The sequence below is a fragment of a genome, unplaced genomic scaffold, assembly GCF_019419815.1.
Source record: "Pyrus x bretschneideri cultivar Hongxiangsu unplaced genomic scaffold, Pyrus_bretschneideri_v1 Contig23, whole genome shotgun sequence".
Lineage (NCBI taxonomy): Eukaryota > Viridiplantae > Streptophyta > Magnoliopsida > Rosales > Rosaceae > Pyrus > Pyrus x bretschneideri.
The window spans coordinates 2,457,640-2,476,718 of record NW_025999535.1 but is presented as its reverse complement, the minus strand read 5'-3'; the positions used below and the strand labels follow the sequence as shown (position 1 = coordinate 2,476,718).

General features: G+C 39.1%; 1 protein-coding gene across 2 annotated transcripts; it reads right to left on the bottom strand.

Moving 5' to 3' along the window:
* Positions 1-442: 442 nt before the first annotated feature.
* On the bottom strand, positions 443-17,814 carry LOC103960138 (protein SPIRRIG). 2 transcript variants are annotated; one of them, XM_018650595.2, is made up of 19 exons: positions 17,237-17,814; positions 16,025-16,094; positions 15,489-15,574; positions 14,692-14,827; positions 14,555-14,611; positions 14,254-14,430; positions 13,620-13,811; positions 13,414-13,479; positions 13,024-13,138; positions 11,738-12,894; positions 10,767-11,466; positions 10,582-10,684; positions 9,262-10,367; positions 7,448-9,098; positions 4,288-7,335; positions 3,645-3,953; positions 3,134-3,440; positions 2,689-2,835; positions 443-2,204 (listed from the first exon to the last, which is right to left on the bottom strand). In XM_018650595.2, exons 1-19 carry the CDS (start codon positions 17,431-17,433, stop codon positions 1,029-1,031), a joined length of 10,800 nt encoding a protein of 3,599 aa, XP_018506111.2. In that variant the 5' UTR covers positions 17,434-17,814; the 3' UTR covers positions 443-1,028. The 2 variants fall into 2 exon arrangements, with proteins under 2 accessions (XP_018506111.2, XP_048441539.1); XM_048585582.1 differs by lacking the exons at positions 14,555-14,611; positions 14,692-14,827; positions 15,489-15,574; positions 16,025-16,094; positions 17,237-17,814 and having other exon boundaries at positions 14,237-14,368.
* Positions 17,815-19,079: the final 1,265 nt, after the last annotated feature.

Sequence of the window (19,079 nt, the reverse complement as noted above, 5' to 3'; positions counted from 1 at the left end):
TACGTGAGCGCTGCGCGGGATTATATCGTTAGCACATATTACAAGTGGAATGCATGCATTTTTATATCGTAAGCTAATAGACGGGGGATGGAGATTCGAACTCAAACACTATACTATTGGACAACTTGACCTAACCAATATCAGCTTAAATTTTGTTTCCAAAGATGTAAACTGCTTATATTTTGTTTTGTTGTTATGATTCCATAAAATGATATGTTTAATTAAAACGAGAAAAGTACTATCAAGCTTTTGATTTATTATTCAACACTAAACACAACGAAGTAAAGAACCAAAATAATTCTAATACGAGTTTTAGTAAATGCTCGAGAAGTTATGAATAATCGACCAAGTTATGAATTAGAGTAATTCAACTACCCAATTGTGTGTAAGAAAACATACACAACCTTTTGTTAGAGAGAGAGAGAGAGAGAGAGAGAGAGTCTTACAAAATGAAATGGGCAATAATAAGTGCCCAAATGCACTATTTCAAAAAGAATCGTAGCCAAAAAATGCCCACAATTGACCAAATTAAGCGTTCCACCATCACACTGGAACCATCATTTTTTCACCCAAACGTCTCCATTCCTGGCACACTACTCTGCTATACAACTTCCATCACACTGTTAGTCCAACTATTTACATAAAAAATAACAAACAAAAAAAACTGTAAGACTTGGATGCTCCTCGTCCGAAATGGAGAGCATCCTCCTATCCATCCCAAAAGCATTGAGTATCGCCTTCCCAATCAGATGCTCAACCCAGATTAGCAAAGATCCCGGTGGGCAGCACGCTTGCGTGGGTTTCAACATTTAACAATTGGTTTATGAGTGGATTCATCTTTCCTGTCAATCCTGTATAGTTTTGCCTTGTTCCGGTCCAGGCCAGCCCTGCTGTTGGAATTGTCCCTGCTTTTACCATGTAGTACTAGCACCACGTCCGTTCTTTTCATGATGAGGGTCCAGGTCTTAGAACCGAAAGCTACCACCATTTGCTGAAGTTATTATACCTGAATCAAAACTTTAGGATCATCACCCCTGATTCATTGAAGCTCTCAAGCTCTCATCTGGCACTGTCCATGACAGCAAATGCCCGCCAGAATCCCCGCTTAGTAACTGCTTGAGGTCATTTGTAAGGAGAAGGGCAGTAATGGGATGCTTATGAAACTTGAGCACCTTGTGAAGGACCAACCCGTACTCTGGTGCTTTATCATTGAGATTTAAACCCCCCAATCCATTGCTCGTTGACTTCTGTTGGGAACTCTCGAGGTTGGTGTGGTGAACCATTTGCCAAACCTTAACAGCCCCACTCTGATGACCGGTTACAAACCAGTTCGTATCCAGCCAATCAGAAAATGAACTACTTGTCACAGAAAGAATTGAATCAGAAGGCAGTTGAGACGTGTTAACCATTGCAAGACAGTCCCCATTAACGCTCCAAACTGCAAGTAAAATTCCAGCTGCCGTCACAATTTCCCCTGTCAAGTCATTCACATAAATTGCAGAAATCGGCGCTGGAAACTCAGGGAGCTGCCTAACAAAAACCAAGGAGCTGAGATCCCATACAACAACAGTGCAGTCATCTGATCCACTCACAATCAGCATGTAAGGCTGGCTTACATGAAGACATGTAATTTTGGATGTGTGGGCACAAAGTGCCTTCTCCAACTGCAATCGTCTCAAAACACGAGGACTGTAATTACTGATTCTCCAAACAGAAACTAAGCCATCATCAGCCCCAGTGACCAGAATCTGACCATCATGGCTAACGCCAGTACACTGAATCTGGTTGCCCCCATGAAGATTCTCGTGTGTGGATAGGAGTCGATCTTGATCATAGTTCATAAATCTTAAGCTACGATCTGGAAAACCCCATGCAACATACTTGGTATACGTTCTTGGCTTAAGCAAACAATTTGTTCCTGCCACTAGGATTTTCTCGTTGACAGTAACAATCTGAGTTATAGAAGACGATGTCTTGCGTATCTCATGCTGAACAAGATGGTTTGAGTACTTGAGTGGATGAGGAACCCTTCTGTTGACCTGCCTTTCCACATGGGGTTTGAGAAATAACTGTTTGGGTGTCTGCCCAAAATGATTAATTTGTGCTAGAATTGAGGCTTTCATTGCAGGATCTGTCACTGAGTCTATGTCTACACTCCCCTCGTACGTGTAGTGATAGAAAACATTCACAGCTTCCTCAGCTGCCTGTCAATTTCAAGGAAATTTATAATGAAAAGCAGATCAAAATGGACAGAGTAAAGTAGAACACAAAGTCAGGACTAGAAGTAAGTGCAATTAACACAAGTGTTTGGCCCAATGAGATCCAGAATAAAAAATAGTCGGGTAGTATTATATCTCAGCAAATTTTCAACCAACAATTTCTTTATTAAATTGAGCATGTAGTACGGTACCGAGAAAAATTGAGCATGTAATATCTGTTTGGTTGCAAAAATAAGCACACGCAAAGATGACTTCACTATTCACCAGTTCAAGTTAGGTTTGGGTATATCTCATGCAATCACATATGCGTGGGCAATGTGTCTCTAGATGAGTAAATATTGAGCTGAAAGATGAAACTAAAATGATGCCACAAATTTCATTGAAGAACTTCCAGGTGCACAACTTTATGAGGCCTATTAAAAGCTTATGAATGAGTTGCAGTGTGCCAAAAATGAATCTCAATACGAACCTTTCCTCTCTGTTTATATCCAAAAATGAGATCTATCCAATGTTGCAAATTTTTTGAAACGTAATCAGATTCCAGGGCCTCCCTGTGCTTCCTGATGAATTCTCTAGCACTGCCTTTAGCCCATGGTGGTAAGCCAACATCACCAACCTAATGATAGAAATTAAAGAGAGAATGTTTCAGTTCTCAAATAGTAGGAAAAAATAAAATAAAAAAATAAGGAAGATTCAAATAGCATTGGACCAGAGCACAGAACGCATTTCCTCTAACTAAACTATTACAACAGAAGAAAACCTTTGTTTGCATATCTAATTTCTTTTATTAGAAAGCAAAATTAAAAGCTGTACACGTCTACGAGAATGGTATATGCACTTTGGGCCCTCAAGAATGGTTAATGGCTTGAACGTCAAATTTTTTTTTTCTTAGGAAAGGGATTAAGATGTTTCACCTTCTCTCCTGATTGTTTCTCACCCAAATCAAGATTGAAACGATTTTCCAGGAATTCTGGCATGTAGAAAAATTCGGGAATCAACTCCTTCACATCTGATGTGTTGCCCTTTCCAGCTGCACTGAACCAAGTATCTCTAATACTATTAAAAAGACGATCAGCATGGTCAAATTGCCCTCCTTGTAGCTTTTGATTCTCTGCACTGAAAGGTGGTAGGCGTAGAAGATAGAAGAGGACAATCCCAGCACTGGAATAATGAGAACCATAATGGAATTTTGGGACCTCTGGATCATCCCAGCTCTCGTACCTGAGTAGAGAATGAAAGATAAGATGAATAAAGAAACAGTACTGATAACATACATCCAAAAATGTATTTCTGCATATAGAAAACCATGATAGAGAAAGTGCTTCATGTGGTTAAAACAACTATATAGAACTGAAACAAGAAAAACTTCAATCAAAGACACAACTTAAAAGTGAAATAACAATAAAACAGTGGAATTCATATTACCTTTTCCTGAATTCTTCTTCGCCCTCTAACATTTGACAACCCATCGGCTTGTCAAGTCCACGAAATGTTTTTGGATCTAACAAGTCCAGGTTTTCACTCTCGTAATCTGCAAGAACCCATGGAAAAACTGGATATTGGGTAAGATCACTGTACCCCCGTCCTGCCAACGTGTTGAGATGCATGAGGTACTGGAAATTGCTTATTTCTCCATTTTGCCATCTCTTTGAAAAGGACTTGGCCATTGACTTAAATAGTCGGCTACCCTCATTGACTTCTTGTTTTGCTGATCCTGATATGGTTGTGTCCAACCTAATATGAATAGAATTATGAATTAAATAATTACTAGCAAAAATCGGAAAGGTGATGCAAAAGATATTAGGCAGGAAACCATCAATACACAAGTAAAACAATAATATCGGTAAATCTGCAGTTCATATCTTAGATGCTATGTTCCCCGATATACACTTGCATAGTTTCAACATCCTGAGTCCCTAACAAAGGCACACAAACACGGAAACACACACACACACACACACACTCTGGCAGTCCAAAAAAATCACGCATAAATATATAAATACAACAATTATAACGCAAAAAGGACTACTGGAAAAAAAATTGAGGAAATTGGGAATTGATTGCTTACATGCTATTTCTAGGAAGATTCATGGCTACTAGATTTCTGAAAACTTCTTCCCTTTCTTTTTTGTGGAACACCAGGAGATCATTACATCCATCCATGCTAAAAATTTCAACAGCAACAGGACGCAGCTGGTAATCACGCTTCAAAAGCTCATGAACACTGTTAAGTTTCCACATGTTCCAAGGGTGAGGTAGACTTCCACTAGTACAGACTTTCTCCTTTCCCCATGCACCACCATTATAGGCCCACGCTCTTCCCCCAACTCCTGACTTTTCTGTTGCTCCCCAAGATGAAGTTGACTTTGACTGGAAATCCAAATTAACATCCTTCTTTACACCAAGAGCCTGATCAATGATAGAGAGTTCATCTTCGCATTCCTTTTCACAAATACACCCAGAGTCATCGATATAGAAATTTTCAATCACATACAGAGAAAGCTCGCCGATTAAAAATATACCATCATGCTTGTCCAGACCCATAACTCGTTCACAATTGTACCGAAATCGTATCTTTTCAAAAGGTTCCAGATAAGGTCTGATCAGGTATTCACCATTATCATGAAGTTCCTTATCTGATTTATCATCTGTGACTTTGATGTCATCAATTCTTGCAGAAGAAGATTGCCATGGAGACCCTAGGTCAGATCTTTCTTGTAGACTGTCATCTATGGGGACAGATGCTGAACTAGATTTGCCACCAAACTCAAGTGCAGAGTGCAAACTTGCTTTATTGAGACTACTAGCTCTATCATCATTCCATTCAGTCCTAACAGAAGCAACATCTTTGGCATTATCTGGTTTTTTAAAAAATGATCCATCATACAGCTCACCATCAAGGCCATTCTGTTTGGCACTATCAGTCAAAAGTTGAAAGAATGGTTCAGAATCGTTATCAGAAGCATTCAGATCATTCTCATTTTTCTCTTTGGACAGCTCTGCTTTCCCTACTTCAAATTGTCCATCAAGAACATTTTGGATGGTATCAAGTTTCAATCTGCAGCGCTCAAGTTTTTTGCGCATCCTGTATGGACCTTCAATTGGCCAAAGCTGCCAATCAGGATCCTGTTTAACAGAGGATTTTCGCATTGGGAATATTCCCCGCTCATGGACAAGTTGTTGAAGATGGGTTTGCCACTTGCTCTCAGCATGCAGAACCCATCCATACTTGTCTTGACGCACAACTCTTAGCTCAGTGGACATTGCATCGCGCACCAATTCTAGTGCATATCTCCGTTCATTCACCTGCTCCCAGTGCTTTAGATCTAACTTTGATGTATCCCTTGATTTTCTCCCCATTTCTCTCTTGCGACGACCCTCCATAGCTTTAATTCTCACTCCTGGGAATTTTGCTGATCCAGTAATATACTGTACCCACATAATGGAAGCACACTGCTCTAGTACTTTATTCACCATCACTTCAGAACTTTGAAGCCATTCAAAGAAAGCAGATAAATTTTCAGTCAATAACTTGTCAAATCCCCCATGTAGCACATCCAGTTGGTGTCCTTGGTTTGGCTTTGAGACCAGCAGATCTTCTAGAGCCACCCGACGATGCACCAGGAGATACTTGACAATATCAACAGCCAAGTTCTGCACATTCTGTCGTTGGTCACGGAGCAGAGAGATTAAATTGACACAAAGACAACAATTTATATCTGTATCCATATTGCTGGGACAGAATATAATTCGCCTGTGAGCAACTAATAACTGTAAGACTGTGCAGATATCAATTCCTGAATTATCAAGTGAAGAGTTGGAGGAAACTCTCTTCTTTGATTCAACTAGCAAACCTAAGCACAAAAGCAGATCATCTTCTCCTACTGAAGACAAGAATGATGGCAGAAAACAATACAGTATCATACGATTTGTATTTTTAAGAATTGAATGTATATAAGCATCAAGTTGTCTGCTCCCTCTTCCAATAGATAATAGGCTCTTCCCACTAGGAGTAGCTTCTTCAATTTGACCATCTTTATTTGCCAATTGTAGCATAGATAATAAGAACTCGAGTGTCTTTAGTATTCCAGAGGGTTGAGGAAAAGCACCCATATATGCACGATCCACTATCATCCAGCATAATGAATCTAAATTTGAGGACCAACGATATTTATCTAGCTTTTTCTCATTTTCTTCATCATCGCGCAAGAGACGCCTTTCCAGAAAGTTCATCAGTCTACTAAGGCACAATCCCTGGAATACCAACATGGAATCTGCATCAACATATAATGGAACACTTTCTAAGATTCCCTCTATAATTTGTGATACTTTAATTTGCTCAGTCACAAACTCAGACAGAACTTCTGCAATAAAATCTAAAACAGCAGTGGCTCCAGCAGAACAAGGACCACCTCCATAGCCACATTCATCCATTTCAAGAAGTAGCTTTGGACTAGCTGAAAAAAAGGTACTTGCAGTAGAAGGCTCAGGAGACTTCAGGTCTGAGGATGGATCAAATTCAGTTGTAGTCACAGAAGAATCAATGGAAGGAGTGGCAACTGAGGGAGATTTGGATTCATTATAGCCTGTACTTCCCAGCCAAGATGTCAATGCTAAAACAGGAGAAGGAGAGAGTGTAAGTGGGAGTCTAGAATTAGACTTCTCTGATAAATTGGGAGAATCAAGCATGGTAAACGATGTGGAACTTTGAGAATCCACTGGTTTAATGGGCTCCAGGGTGACCTTCTTATGGAAATTATAATCATTTGTGCTGGAGGTGGCAGAAACCTGGTCAACATTAACACTTTCTAAGCTCTGAACAGCTTGTTCATCGTCTTGCACTGATTTGTGTAATTCCTGCTGGGCTGTAGTAGCCTTGGTCTCTGCTTTATCATCAGTCCCCGAATTTGGGGGAACAGCCGTGTCTTCAGAACTTGAACTCACCTGACCAGGAGGGAAGCTTCCAACACTAATGGAGGTTTTGGCAGACTGATCCTGTTCATGAGGTAGGCTAGAAAATGTGTTATGGGAACTACAGGAATCGTCACAATCATTCAAGTTCTTCTCTTCTGCCTTTACAGATAGCTCCTTTGCCATCTTCACAGCATGGGCCGCTCTGTAAGAAACCAGATAGTGAGTTGAGTAAAAAGAAAAGTTCCAAAATAAAACCAGTAAAATTTAGATCAAGTAAATAGTATCAACGTCAGAAATACTGTCCCATGACAAACCTGACACAAGAAAAATATAGGTCAATGCAGCTTTCAAGAAACTCTGCTCTTTTGCAGACACCAGTGAAAGGGGAACACATTTTTGCCAAATCAACCATAAATCTCAAAACCGAAGTAGCAGCAAAAGGGGCCGATGCCTCCCCACCCATTAAGCGTGCCGCATATGTTTTATGCATCAATGCTTCACCTTGCAGCTCCCCAGCCATATCTGCATTTCCATTCACAAGTTCTGCCACAAGGCCAGCACCAACCTGGGAAAGATTACCAGATTGGTAAGCAAGCACTGACTGAACGCTCAGCCTATCAAATGTAGATTTTGCCATGGCAATAACAGCTTCCAACAATTCTACGAATTTCAGTTCCACAAAGCTTCCATCATTTGGCATAAGCGCATGAAAGTCTAGCATACGAACTTCCGGCAATCTAGGATAGGCAGACTTTCCAAATATCAGACAGAACAAAATGTAATATATGTCTGGGGAATCATAGAAGCTTGGAAGCACCCGGGTCAAGCCTTGATAACCTCCACTGGTGCGAAATTTTAGTGCAAATGTAGGGGATGAAGTAAGACAAACTCCAAGAAGAGTCATGATCCATCTCATACTTGTTGGGTGAACAGATTCATCTAGAAAATATGTAATCAATTTAGAAGACACAATCTTATGCCACTGCTCAAGCACCTCTTCGGATTTAATGGTTACTTGCAGATCAATAAGCATCTCCAGCAGCATGTTTCTCACGATTACATGCTTTCCCATGGCCTCACGCATTATTGGATGTCGGGGTGTCAAGTCAGGTGGATCAAATGTCATAATCACAAACCTAACCACATGTTCCAGTTCAGAAGAGAGAAACCCATCTTCCAAAATGACACCAAGCAATACAACCAATTTCTCCAAAACGGGAACTTCAACATCACCCCTCTGAAGCGTAACTAATAAATGTTGAACAAGGTTTATTCGGCGCAGAACAGTAAGGTTATGATTTCTGTACCAGTGCATGGACACTAGATGCTCTAGAAAACCAAGAAGTGCAATTTGAATTGCAACTGGAGCAGTTACCCACAATGTCCAATCCAACAAGACATGTTCAACCATGTCTTCATTTGACAAGACAATGCAATTTGAGGTTTCAGCCGGAATATCAGCACTTTCAAGCTCTGAAATATGACTAAATGAATCTTTTTGGGCAGAAAAATCATCCATGTCTCCTTGAGATCCGACTGAAGAAAATTCATCGCGAAACCTTGACAAGTTAAGTTCCTCAAAACTGGTTTCTTGCATAGTTGTAGCTGGTGACAAATTAGTTCGATTATATTTCAACTTCCTTGGTTCTGAAAATGAAGCTTCACAGGCAGCAATCTGGAAAAATATCTCAAGACATTGCATGTCGAACAATGACATTCGACGACGCAAAAAGACAGCCAGCAAATGGTATCCCCGGCATTTCTGCATGTCTCTCACATTCTGAGGATTCTGATGAAGAGCAGAGGCCAGTAAGGTAAGGGCCATGTGTAGCATGTCCCTAGTCTCAGCAGCCTCAACTAAAGCCAGGATAACAGTCATCCCACCGACCGGGCAGACAGTATCACCAATTACACATTGCCTACATACGTAAATATCCCCATGAAGACGCCCAAATCGTGGTATACCTGCACAAAACTAAAAATGAGAACAAGGGAAATAGAGAAGAATTCAAAAATCTAGATCCACCAGTTTTTCGCATACATGCATGCATATATATACATATAATCGTATATATCATATAAATGTCAAAATTTGGATGCAATATGTGAACCTTTGTCTTAAACATACCCCCAATAGGAGAAGCAGCTGCTGACAATGGATCAACTAGATTGAGCATGGAGACCTCCCCTGATGCTCGAATAGCTTCTGCACAGGTTCCATCAAATGCAAATATAAGCTTCTTCCCAGAGAGCTGTAAAGAGAGAGAACCTAGTCTCTCCAAATCCCAAACAATTCCACTGCCATCTGCCTTGGAGTCTCCTTGCTTATTAGATATGTCAAGCTTCTGTGTACTAGAAGCCAAGGTCAAGTCAGCATCTAATGTATCTAAGATAGCCATGCTACCGCCACCACATGCCTGGTTAGGGACAAAACGAAGAAGATCTGTGTCCTGGAAGAGCCCTCTATATCCTCTACCAAGAATGTACATGAAACAAATACAACCTGAGGTGAGCACCTCCTCAAAAAGGTAGCAAGAACGGACCTTCCAGGTCAAGTCACTAACTCTTGCACAAGTAACTGGAGTCCCAACGGTTACCTGCAAAGGTTTTCCAATCGGAGATGGAGAATATCCTAGTTTCCCTGTGTGTCTAAGCTTTCCATCAAGATACACATAAGCAACACTGGCTTGGAACAATCCAGCAAGAGCATTTGGCTTGCTATGTACAACTGCAAGGTGATGCCACCTGCCTTCCTCAAGTTCCAATCCTGAAAACGATAAGGAGCAAGAATTGCTAGTTGCAAGGGTAAGAACACCATCCTCGTCAAGATATAATTCTGCATAGAATGCATTTTCATTATTTGCTGCACCAACAGAAAATATCCGGAGAATATGCCTTTCATGATGTTTCCCGGCAGAACTGCTCCACTTCTTAGAAGGACCAGCTTTGGACTCTGTTTCTTTTGCTTGCAACTTCAAGAGATTTTGAAACTGAAACCAACAGACAAATGAATAACCAGCTGCTGGAGGCCATGATCTTTCTCCCAGAGAAACCTGAATGGAAGCATGACCAATCTTGCTCATGTCCATCTCTACAAATGGCGCAAGGGAAATATTTTCTGAATCCTCCATGAGAATTAACCTTTCCATCATGTGCACAAGTATACGACCTGACTTCATTGACCTCATTTGCAACACATATCTAATAAGCACTCGAAGTTCTGATGCAGATAGCCTGCCACCACATACATATAAAAAAAAAAAATAAACCTTGTTATTCAAATTGAATAAAGTCAAACCACCACTCTTAGTTGCTGAGAGACATCTCAATTCCCAGAAATCCATACATAATTGCACAGGAAAAGAATTTAGATACAAATAAAGTGAAACAACAATGAGAACCTAACAGAGAAAACAAATAAATTCAAATAGATGTATGCAAGTCCCACCTGTATGCCCCAAGTACTTCAACAATCTCCAGAGCACACTTAAGTAATGGAGATGACCCCAAAAGGAAGGGGTGAATGGTTTCCAGCAGAAGTTCAATGCAACCTAAATACATTAGACAAAGTAGAAAGTGAGAATACTGGTTAGAAATTTAGATACTTAAGCAAATAATTATTGTTTTTCACACCTATAGAGGTGAGGTTTTCCTGATTGAAGGGACCAGCACGAGCAAGCCTTTCAATAAGGTTAAGAACTTCAAGCTGCATCTTTGGAGTAAAGAGCAGTAACGACCGAATAAGAACTCTGACAGCACCAGCGTTAAACACCCGTTCCTTATCAGGATGAAATGAACCTGATGTGGTCATTATTGAAAAATTTGATGACTCATTATCAAGCACATCCAAGGATGTAACACTTTCTGATGTTAAGAAGGGTGGAAGCACAATTTCAAGAGCTAGTTCAAACAATAATTGTATGACTTGCTTTTCACAGTCCACACTAAGCAAGCCTGACTCAGACAGAAGATCATAGAAAGTTTGGGATGATATAACTGTGTGCAATTTTGTCCTATTAACAGCATTATCACACACTCCAGCAGTCACTAGACGCAACAAATACGTAAACACCTTAATGTAAACCTCTAAAGAAGATTGATCTGAATGCTCTCCGTCACTTTGGAAACTATGGAGTGTGGTAAGCAGAAGAGAAAAACCAGTGGCTTCACCAAAAACCCTCTGAGCTGAGTTGTTAACTCCCAGAATGCGCCATAAAGCCCCCATAGTGTCACATTTTGCATCATTTTCAAGCCTGTATTGAGATCCCAAAACACTGGTAACCATTCCACTTTTTAGAATTTCAACAATCACACCTAATTCTTCAGGATGTGCCTGGTCAAAAATGAGAAGCAAAGTTATTTTGACAATCAACAATGGCAAAGCTCGATGACTCAAATACTATTGCAGTCTGCACAAAAGCTTCTAATAACTGCTAAAACATCCACGGATTCTATGTTAAGAAAGATCTGGATTTGTCACTCATTTTTATTTCAGAAATATATGAATGAAAAATTAAAGAGGAATATAAAGGGACAAGAATTGAATGCAAAACCATCAAAATTCAAAAATTTACAGAGTTACAAGACTAATAAAGCTAACAAACCTGGGTACTATCTTCAATGATCAAACATGACAAAAGCCTAAGCACCCCTGCACGGTGTGTGTCAGACACAAGAAATGGGAGAACAGCAGTTACACCATTAGCCACACGGAAAGATGATTGATTGGTTTCGGTTTTCTTTAATAAAGAGACCATACAATCCCATGCAATAGTAATTGTACGGTCAACTTCAAACATAGGAAGCTTCACTGAACCAGATTCCATTAACCTGGGTGATGAAATAATTACATCCTTGCTGTCCAAGTGCTTTTTAAAGCTGCTTGAGCTGGACTTTCTCTCCAACTGATTACTATTGCCACTTTGATGTTCTGAACCCAAAAGTAACTTGTGCTGCTTCAGGTCATCCAACAATACCTCCAGGACGCCAACTTCTCGGAGGACCTTTTTGTACTGCTGGTCAAAAGATAGAAGTTTTACGAAAAAAGAAAGTACAGTGTGCTTTAACTCTGATGATATTGGTTGCTGCAATAAGCAACAAAGTGACAGTAACTCTTGCTCAGGGACGCAATTCACAACAGTCACAGCATACTCAAGAATTTTTAGAAGTATCTCTTGGGAAGATGGAGAAAAACCAGCCATATTTAGGATGAAAAGTGGAACAGTCCGTAACTGCTGGCACAACTTATAATTTTCAAGATGACTTGAAAATATTTTGAACATTCTATTCAAAACTTCTGCTTGCAACTCCCTGCTATTTGCTTTGAGGAAAATATCCTGCAACATCTGAACTGCTTCAAGGTCTTTGACTTTATTATTGTCCTTTTCCCAAACTTCATCAGCCAATCTGTCTGAAGATGGTGTACAACTTCTGCTATGGCCACTGGACCTGGTATGAGAAGACTTGGAACCTTTCGATTCAGTTGGGCCAGTTTGAGCTAGATTAACAAGAACATCAAGCAACCTAGACAGTGTGGGAGAAAGTTGTTCAGCTAAGGGTCCTTCTCCCCTGGAATCCTGCATGTCTACAACGTCCTGTGCATGGGAACCGCTTGAAGCAGAATTTTGGTCTGAAGATTTAAAATGAACAGAATGGAACCCCTGATTTTTTGGCATTGAGGAAAGTGTTAAAGCAAACTGTACAAGAAACTGATAACCATGGGCATTATGTATATCCTCCCTAAGCCTGACACCACCAGCATCTACATGACAAAAATGTAACATATCAGAACCAACACATACTTAAGCTGTAGAAAATCATATTAGAAGAATACACCACAAGGAAGAGATGTTTAGCTCAACCAAAGAAGGAAAACTGACGAGCCAATTACCAGGTCTATATGACAATTCCACACATTCAAGCAGCAAATCCACAATGCCCATGGTATATGTAGGATCACCACAATCAGGATTGAAATCTTTGACGGCCATTAAAAGAACTTTGATCTGCACAGGGGGGAACAGAAAATCATAATGTGAGAATAATTTTAAAACGATAACAAAAAACCCATGGATCAAGCCATGATTTGAAAATAATACATATTAAAAAAGTCAGCACAGCCTGTGTAGTCATCATTGGCTAGCTTATGTTCCTGATAAAACTATATGCTTATACAACATTAAAGAGTATGCAGGGGAGGTATGATGGTGAGTTGAGCACGCATATTCAGTGTAGTTAGGATTTAACCATTACAGTGCACGCATATAATATATCACCATACCAGATGATGTTTACGAAGATATTGTGCTGTGCTCCCATTGTCATTGACCAAAAGAAGACCAAGAATCTGGAAAAAACCACAAGTTAGCACAAAAAAAAAATCCAAATTACGGGTTCTAAAACTGATTTAATATTATGATTGTGGAAAATGTTGCTATCCAATTATGTCTCTACAAATAGGGCAGGCAATACGTGCAATGTATCTACCTGCATAGCATGTCTGTGAAGCTGGATGCTGTGCAGCAGAACCAGGCCCTCCTTATATCGAGAGAAGACTGTCAAAGAGCCATTCGCAACCATCTGAAAGAGCAATTGAAGAGAATCATCCTCAATCAAACTTTGTGCTGCCAAGGGATGGTTTGCCATTGCTTTCATAATATGCACAACACCCCCCTCTACCTGCAATTTAAAGGTTACAAACCAAAAGAAAGTTTAAAACGTGCCATGAACCAATAACATAGCAATTACAACAGGCTTGAAAATCAATATCAAAAATAAATAAAAAATTTCTGATAAAGTAATAATGAGAGGTTTGGCCTAATGGGGCAAGTGATAATGAACAGCACAATAACGTACAAGCAAAGACTAAGTTCAGAATGAGAAAAATGTCACACACTACTGGCTGTAGTTCAAATATGTCAACTATACACCTCAAACAAGGAAAATAAAGATGTTAGAATACCCACAAATCATGGCAATGTTAAAAAAATGTCACACTTCATCTTCTTCTACCAAACACAACATAACAGCAATTAAGCCTATTGTGTTTTCAAATCAATCTTTGCATACATCTTTGTGTAACAAACATGTATGGTTTTGTATACCATTAAGCAAAAGCTACCTCAAGCCGACGGACTTGACCAGCATCACCGTCATAATCTTTCTCAGTTGAAAATAGTTCATCACGATCAGTAGCCTTTTGCTTTTGATTGGCTTCATCAGGATCCAGAAGGGCATTGAGAATATGAATGAGACAGCAAAATATACCCGAATCAAGGAGTGATTGTTTATCAATAGGCTGCAAACAGCATAAGGATACAAGCATGAACAGGGTGCGAATGAAGAAGATAAAATCATTCAAGTCCGTCACAACCAAAGAGGTATCCTAATCTAGTGAAAATGTGAAATTAACAAAATTTTACCCCAGAAGCTAGAACTTGTAAAGCAGTTAACAAATTTGAACCAGGAGTGATGCCATCCTGCACAGAAGTAAATAAGATTATGACTTCAGGAAACAGATAGGAAAACAATGATGACACCCATTAAAATAAAAGCCAACCTTTGTGAGTTCTGAAAAAAAATTCAGTACTTTTTCCACATCCAAATGTCTTTTTCTGCTGCTGATTTTTAGCTTCTCAATATCTGTTACAAATGCCCTTCCCAGGACAAATGAGAATATATGTGTTTCAACTAACCTGTGTTCATCAAAACTTGTTAGTCAACAAACTGGAATTTTTCCCTCTTTCCAGGATATAAGCTCAACAAACTCAAGGTAAGATAAATTGCAACCAACAGTTGTACAAGTGGCAGAGTTTAACTTATACAAAAAGTTCCAAACCAAGCGAAAGTCATTTTTCAGGATTCATTTTCTAACGTTAAAAAAAATAAAAATTTAAAAAATTAAAATTAAAACTGCTTTAAAAATTAAAACAAAACTATGCATCTGTACATACTCAAATTTAAAATCAAATAAACGTCTCCAACTCGACATGACAACAGATTTTGGTACTTGGATCCAACAAAAATAATATGAGGAAAAACATGTTTTCAATGACACTAGTGACAGAAGAAATAAGGTGGAGTTAACAACCACTACTTGTCCAACCCAGCTTTAGCAACACAAAGTTGGCTGGTTATGCTGGGAACTGATCTATTTTGATTTGCAGTGGCACCACAAAACCAATTTGGTACACACATAAGCGTCAAATGAATAATGAATTGTTCTTAAAGGAAATATTGTATGCATAACTTGCATCTATATTACAAGGTAAAATTAAAACAACATCTTTTTCCCATTTTTCGAAGAAATTATGTACTAATCAATGCAGAAGACCAGAAAAGGGGAAGCGTTCATACATGGTAACTAATTGAGCTACATTGGCATGCTGCTTTACTAATCTACAAAAGACATCTACAGTTAAATTCAAGGCCGCTTCTTTCTCCTGCAGTATAATTTAAAAAAAAAATTAGAACCCATGATTTCCAGTTACAAAAAATAACTGCATACATGTATAAAAGAAAAATACACTGTGATGAAGATCCTGCCTAAAAATAAAAGTTAATGATTTGAAATGTTTTACCCTAATTTAGAGAGGTTATTGGGGAATTCACTGGTGATTTCAGTTTATTAGAAAGTTAATTGCAGATCTGATTTCTAGAAAGGCTTTTAAATAGGTCATGATGTTACTATTTGAGGAATTTTTTTTCAAAACCTATTTGAGGATTGACTATCATATATTTGAAACTCCGGACTCCCTATTGCTCTTCATCTCTGTCTCATTCCCCCCCCCCCTTCCTCTATTTCATCCAGACACTCTCTCCTCTTTTTTCGTTATTTATTCTGCATCACAATACTAAAAAAGATGATATATCAAATAAGTAATGAAAACAACCTTTTCAGAGCTGGATGACCGGAACTCTTCCCAAAATCTCTTGAAGTCCAATTCCAATTCATGTTTGTCTCTGCTTTCACGGGCATTGGATGTTAATGATCTTGTAATGCTCCAGTATCAAATTGAAATATAGAATCTACAAACAACTAATACCATGCTTCCTTGTGGAAGATTTATATGAGAACGCAAATCATAAATTTAGATGTTGACACTTACAAAACTTATGTTATGACTCCGCTAAAAGAGACAGCATGAACTCTTTACTTTGGTACCAGAAGATTGCATTAACTTTTTGCTACTTCTTATGCTAATCCAAACACATTTTGAGTCGCCAGCAGAAATTAACAGCAACATCCTTCACCTCTATTGTTTTGTACAAACTATTTGCATGCATAAATATAATATATATATATATATAGAGAGAGAGAGAGAGAGAGAGAGAGAGAGAGAGAGATTATACATGCATGAATAGGATAGCCTCTCTATCCACCAGACATAGACTATTGCATTTTCCTTTCTGAAACCATTCAGGCATTACAATGTTTGGAATGCAAAGGTATCAATCAAAGACAAACGAGCTAAAGCCACTAGGTTTAATGACTAAAATCTAACCCAAACCAGGATATGCTAAAACAGGAACCCATTCAAAGACGGGTGCGTTAGCTGATCACATATAACCTATAATGACTCGGGACTTGCCAACATAGTGCCATGACTGAGATGTCAATGAAATCAGTGCCAAGGCAATGCAACCATCATGCTACACTCTAAAGTCTAAAACACTCCAACACAATAGAATTAAAAGCCGTATGTATCCATTTTGACACCATCAGTTGCCGCAAAATTTGTATGGACAGAGGCAACAGACCATCCACTGGGTGAGACTAGACGAGCCAAATCTAACAATCTCGCATTTGATCATACACCAAGCTGCAAAGCTAGTCAACAAATCCCCATCACAGCTCATTCACTAAAAAAAGAAATTAAAAACTAAAAGCTTCCTTAGAGTGCATAACAACATTGAAGTATTACCAAAACACTCAATCCACCGCCCACCTAAAACCCATTAAACCCCAAATTAACAAGAAATTACTAAACAGATTAAACCCAATGCCGCACTGAAACTTACTACTTTATCAATATTAACCTCCAGAATCGAAAACCCAACAATTTAAACAAGCGAAAAAAAGAAAAAGAAAAGGAATGGAGTACCTTGAAGGAGAATACGAGCCGTGAAGAGCTGAATTAGCATTGTTATTGGCAGAGAGAGACGAGGACGAAGAAGCGGCGGCGGCGGAGGGTGAAGCAGATAAAGAAGACGACGGCGAATGAGTGAGACCGACCTTCTCCCTTAAGTCCTTAAGCAATGTTCCCCATTTCATCGTTTTCCTTTTCGATCCCTGAAACATACACCTCCTCTCTCATCCGCCGCACCAGATCCAAGTTCCTCCAGAAGGATCTGATCCAGCCACAGAAACCTCGCAATCAATTTTTCCCAAACCGCAAAAAAAGTTCCAGGAAAATATATTTTTCCCGGAAAAATCAAACAACCACGGAGCTAATAAACCAATGCGCCCGAACGGAGAGCGATCGGATTCGGAGTCGGGTCGCGTACTGGAGCAGCAAGATCCGGCGTTTCGAGCTCGATGGATCTCGGCGTTTCGCTGCTCGTTTCTTGCGCGTTTCTTTCTTCTCTGCGACGGATTTTCTTTTCCGGATTTCGGTCAATTTTTTTTCCGATTTTTTCTTTTTTAAATTTTGTGTGCGAAAAACGCGGAGTCGCGGACTTTGGAGGACAAAAGCGAAAAAGCGACAAATTGAAATGAAATATAAAATGTTGGCTGTGCCTGTTCTCGGACGGCCTTGTTCGTACTCTCTCTCTCTCTCTCTCTAGAATAAAATATTCAAAAAATAATTAAAAATAATATAATGTTGCTTTTCTAGAAAGAGAATTCTCATCCGATCTTCTTTGTAAGGATTTTGGAATCTCCTAATTAAATCTGTTCATTTTACATTGTGCGGTTATTTTTTATCAGTTACTATTTATATTCAATTTTAAATATAAAAAAATTACAATAATTTTAAACTACCCAATGAACAATAAATAGATGTGATTGCAAGATCCGACGATACTCCTCCTGAATTTTTCTATGCAATCATCGGCCACGTCAACATGGGATCCACATCTCCCAGGCTACCACGTAGCGTAATGAGATGAACGTGCCAGACGTGACTGCCTCTCTCTCTTCCGGCTAAAGCAAATCAAAGGTTCAAATGGGAGCTTTTGGAAAAGGAGGATCGATTATACTTTTGTTTATGGTAGAAAGCATTTAACTATTGATGTAACACTATTGTTTGTGCCTTAATGGCAAAGGCATATATCATGGATGGGTCCGGTTCGTTTTCGTACGATTCATCTTTTAAATTGAGAATTAAATCAAATAATATCAATCAATTTGGTTCGTTTTTTGTTTCATTCCGTTAATTGTGTTTGCTGTTTGTTGGTTCAAATACCCACCCATATATGGTACTTTGTTATCGAAAGAAAAAGAATAATCAAATCACAAAATGAAAACAATTAGCTATTACTAGTCTACTAGTACTTCTCTTTTCAATGTTGAAAGAGGTTACAATATCAATCCCCCACTGCTATTGTTAACTTGTATTACTAATTGTCTAAGAAGGGGTGAACTAGCACGTAAGGGAGGGCGCATATCTAGAGCGGGCCTTGAGGGTAGCCGGAGTAGGCGCCTGCCTAGGGCTCCCAATTTTTAGGCAAAATTAGGCACGTCTGGATGGAGATAGACGGGAGCTATGCGGGCTTATATGCAAACGCCAGAATCTATAAATCTTTTGTTGGAGAGTCAGCATCGCACGAGGAAGAAGACAACTATGTTCCCAACATCATTTTAATTCCACAATTTTACTTAAGATGGTCCCACCATCTTTTTTTTATAGCTGCACGTATTCTCCCTTTTAAATAGTTTCCACCATCTTATTTTTACTTTTTGCTTCTCTCTTAAATATCACTTTTATGTTTATTTTTATGAGGTTT

Bases quoted from the DNA above. Each gene is read 5' to 3' on its own strand.
- LOC103960138 (XM_018650595.2), bottom strand. From the start codon at position 17,433: ATGTTTCAGGGATCGAAAAGGAAAACGATGAAATGGGGAACATTGCTT. The intron at 14,828-15,488 runs GTATGAACGCTT...TGATGAACACAG, and splicing joins GTAGCTCAATTAGTTACCAT to GTTAGTTGAAACACATATAT. The intron at 13,812-14,253 runs GTAGCTTTTGCT...TTTAAATTGCAG, and splicing joins GTCAAGTCCGTCGGCTTGAG to GTAGAGGGGGGTGTTGTGCA.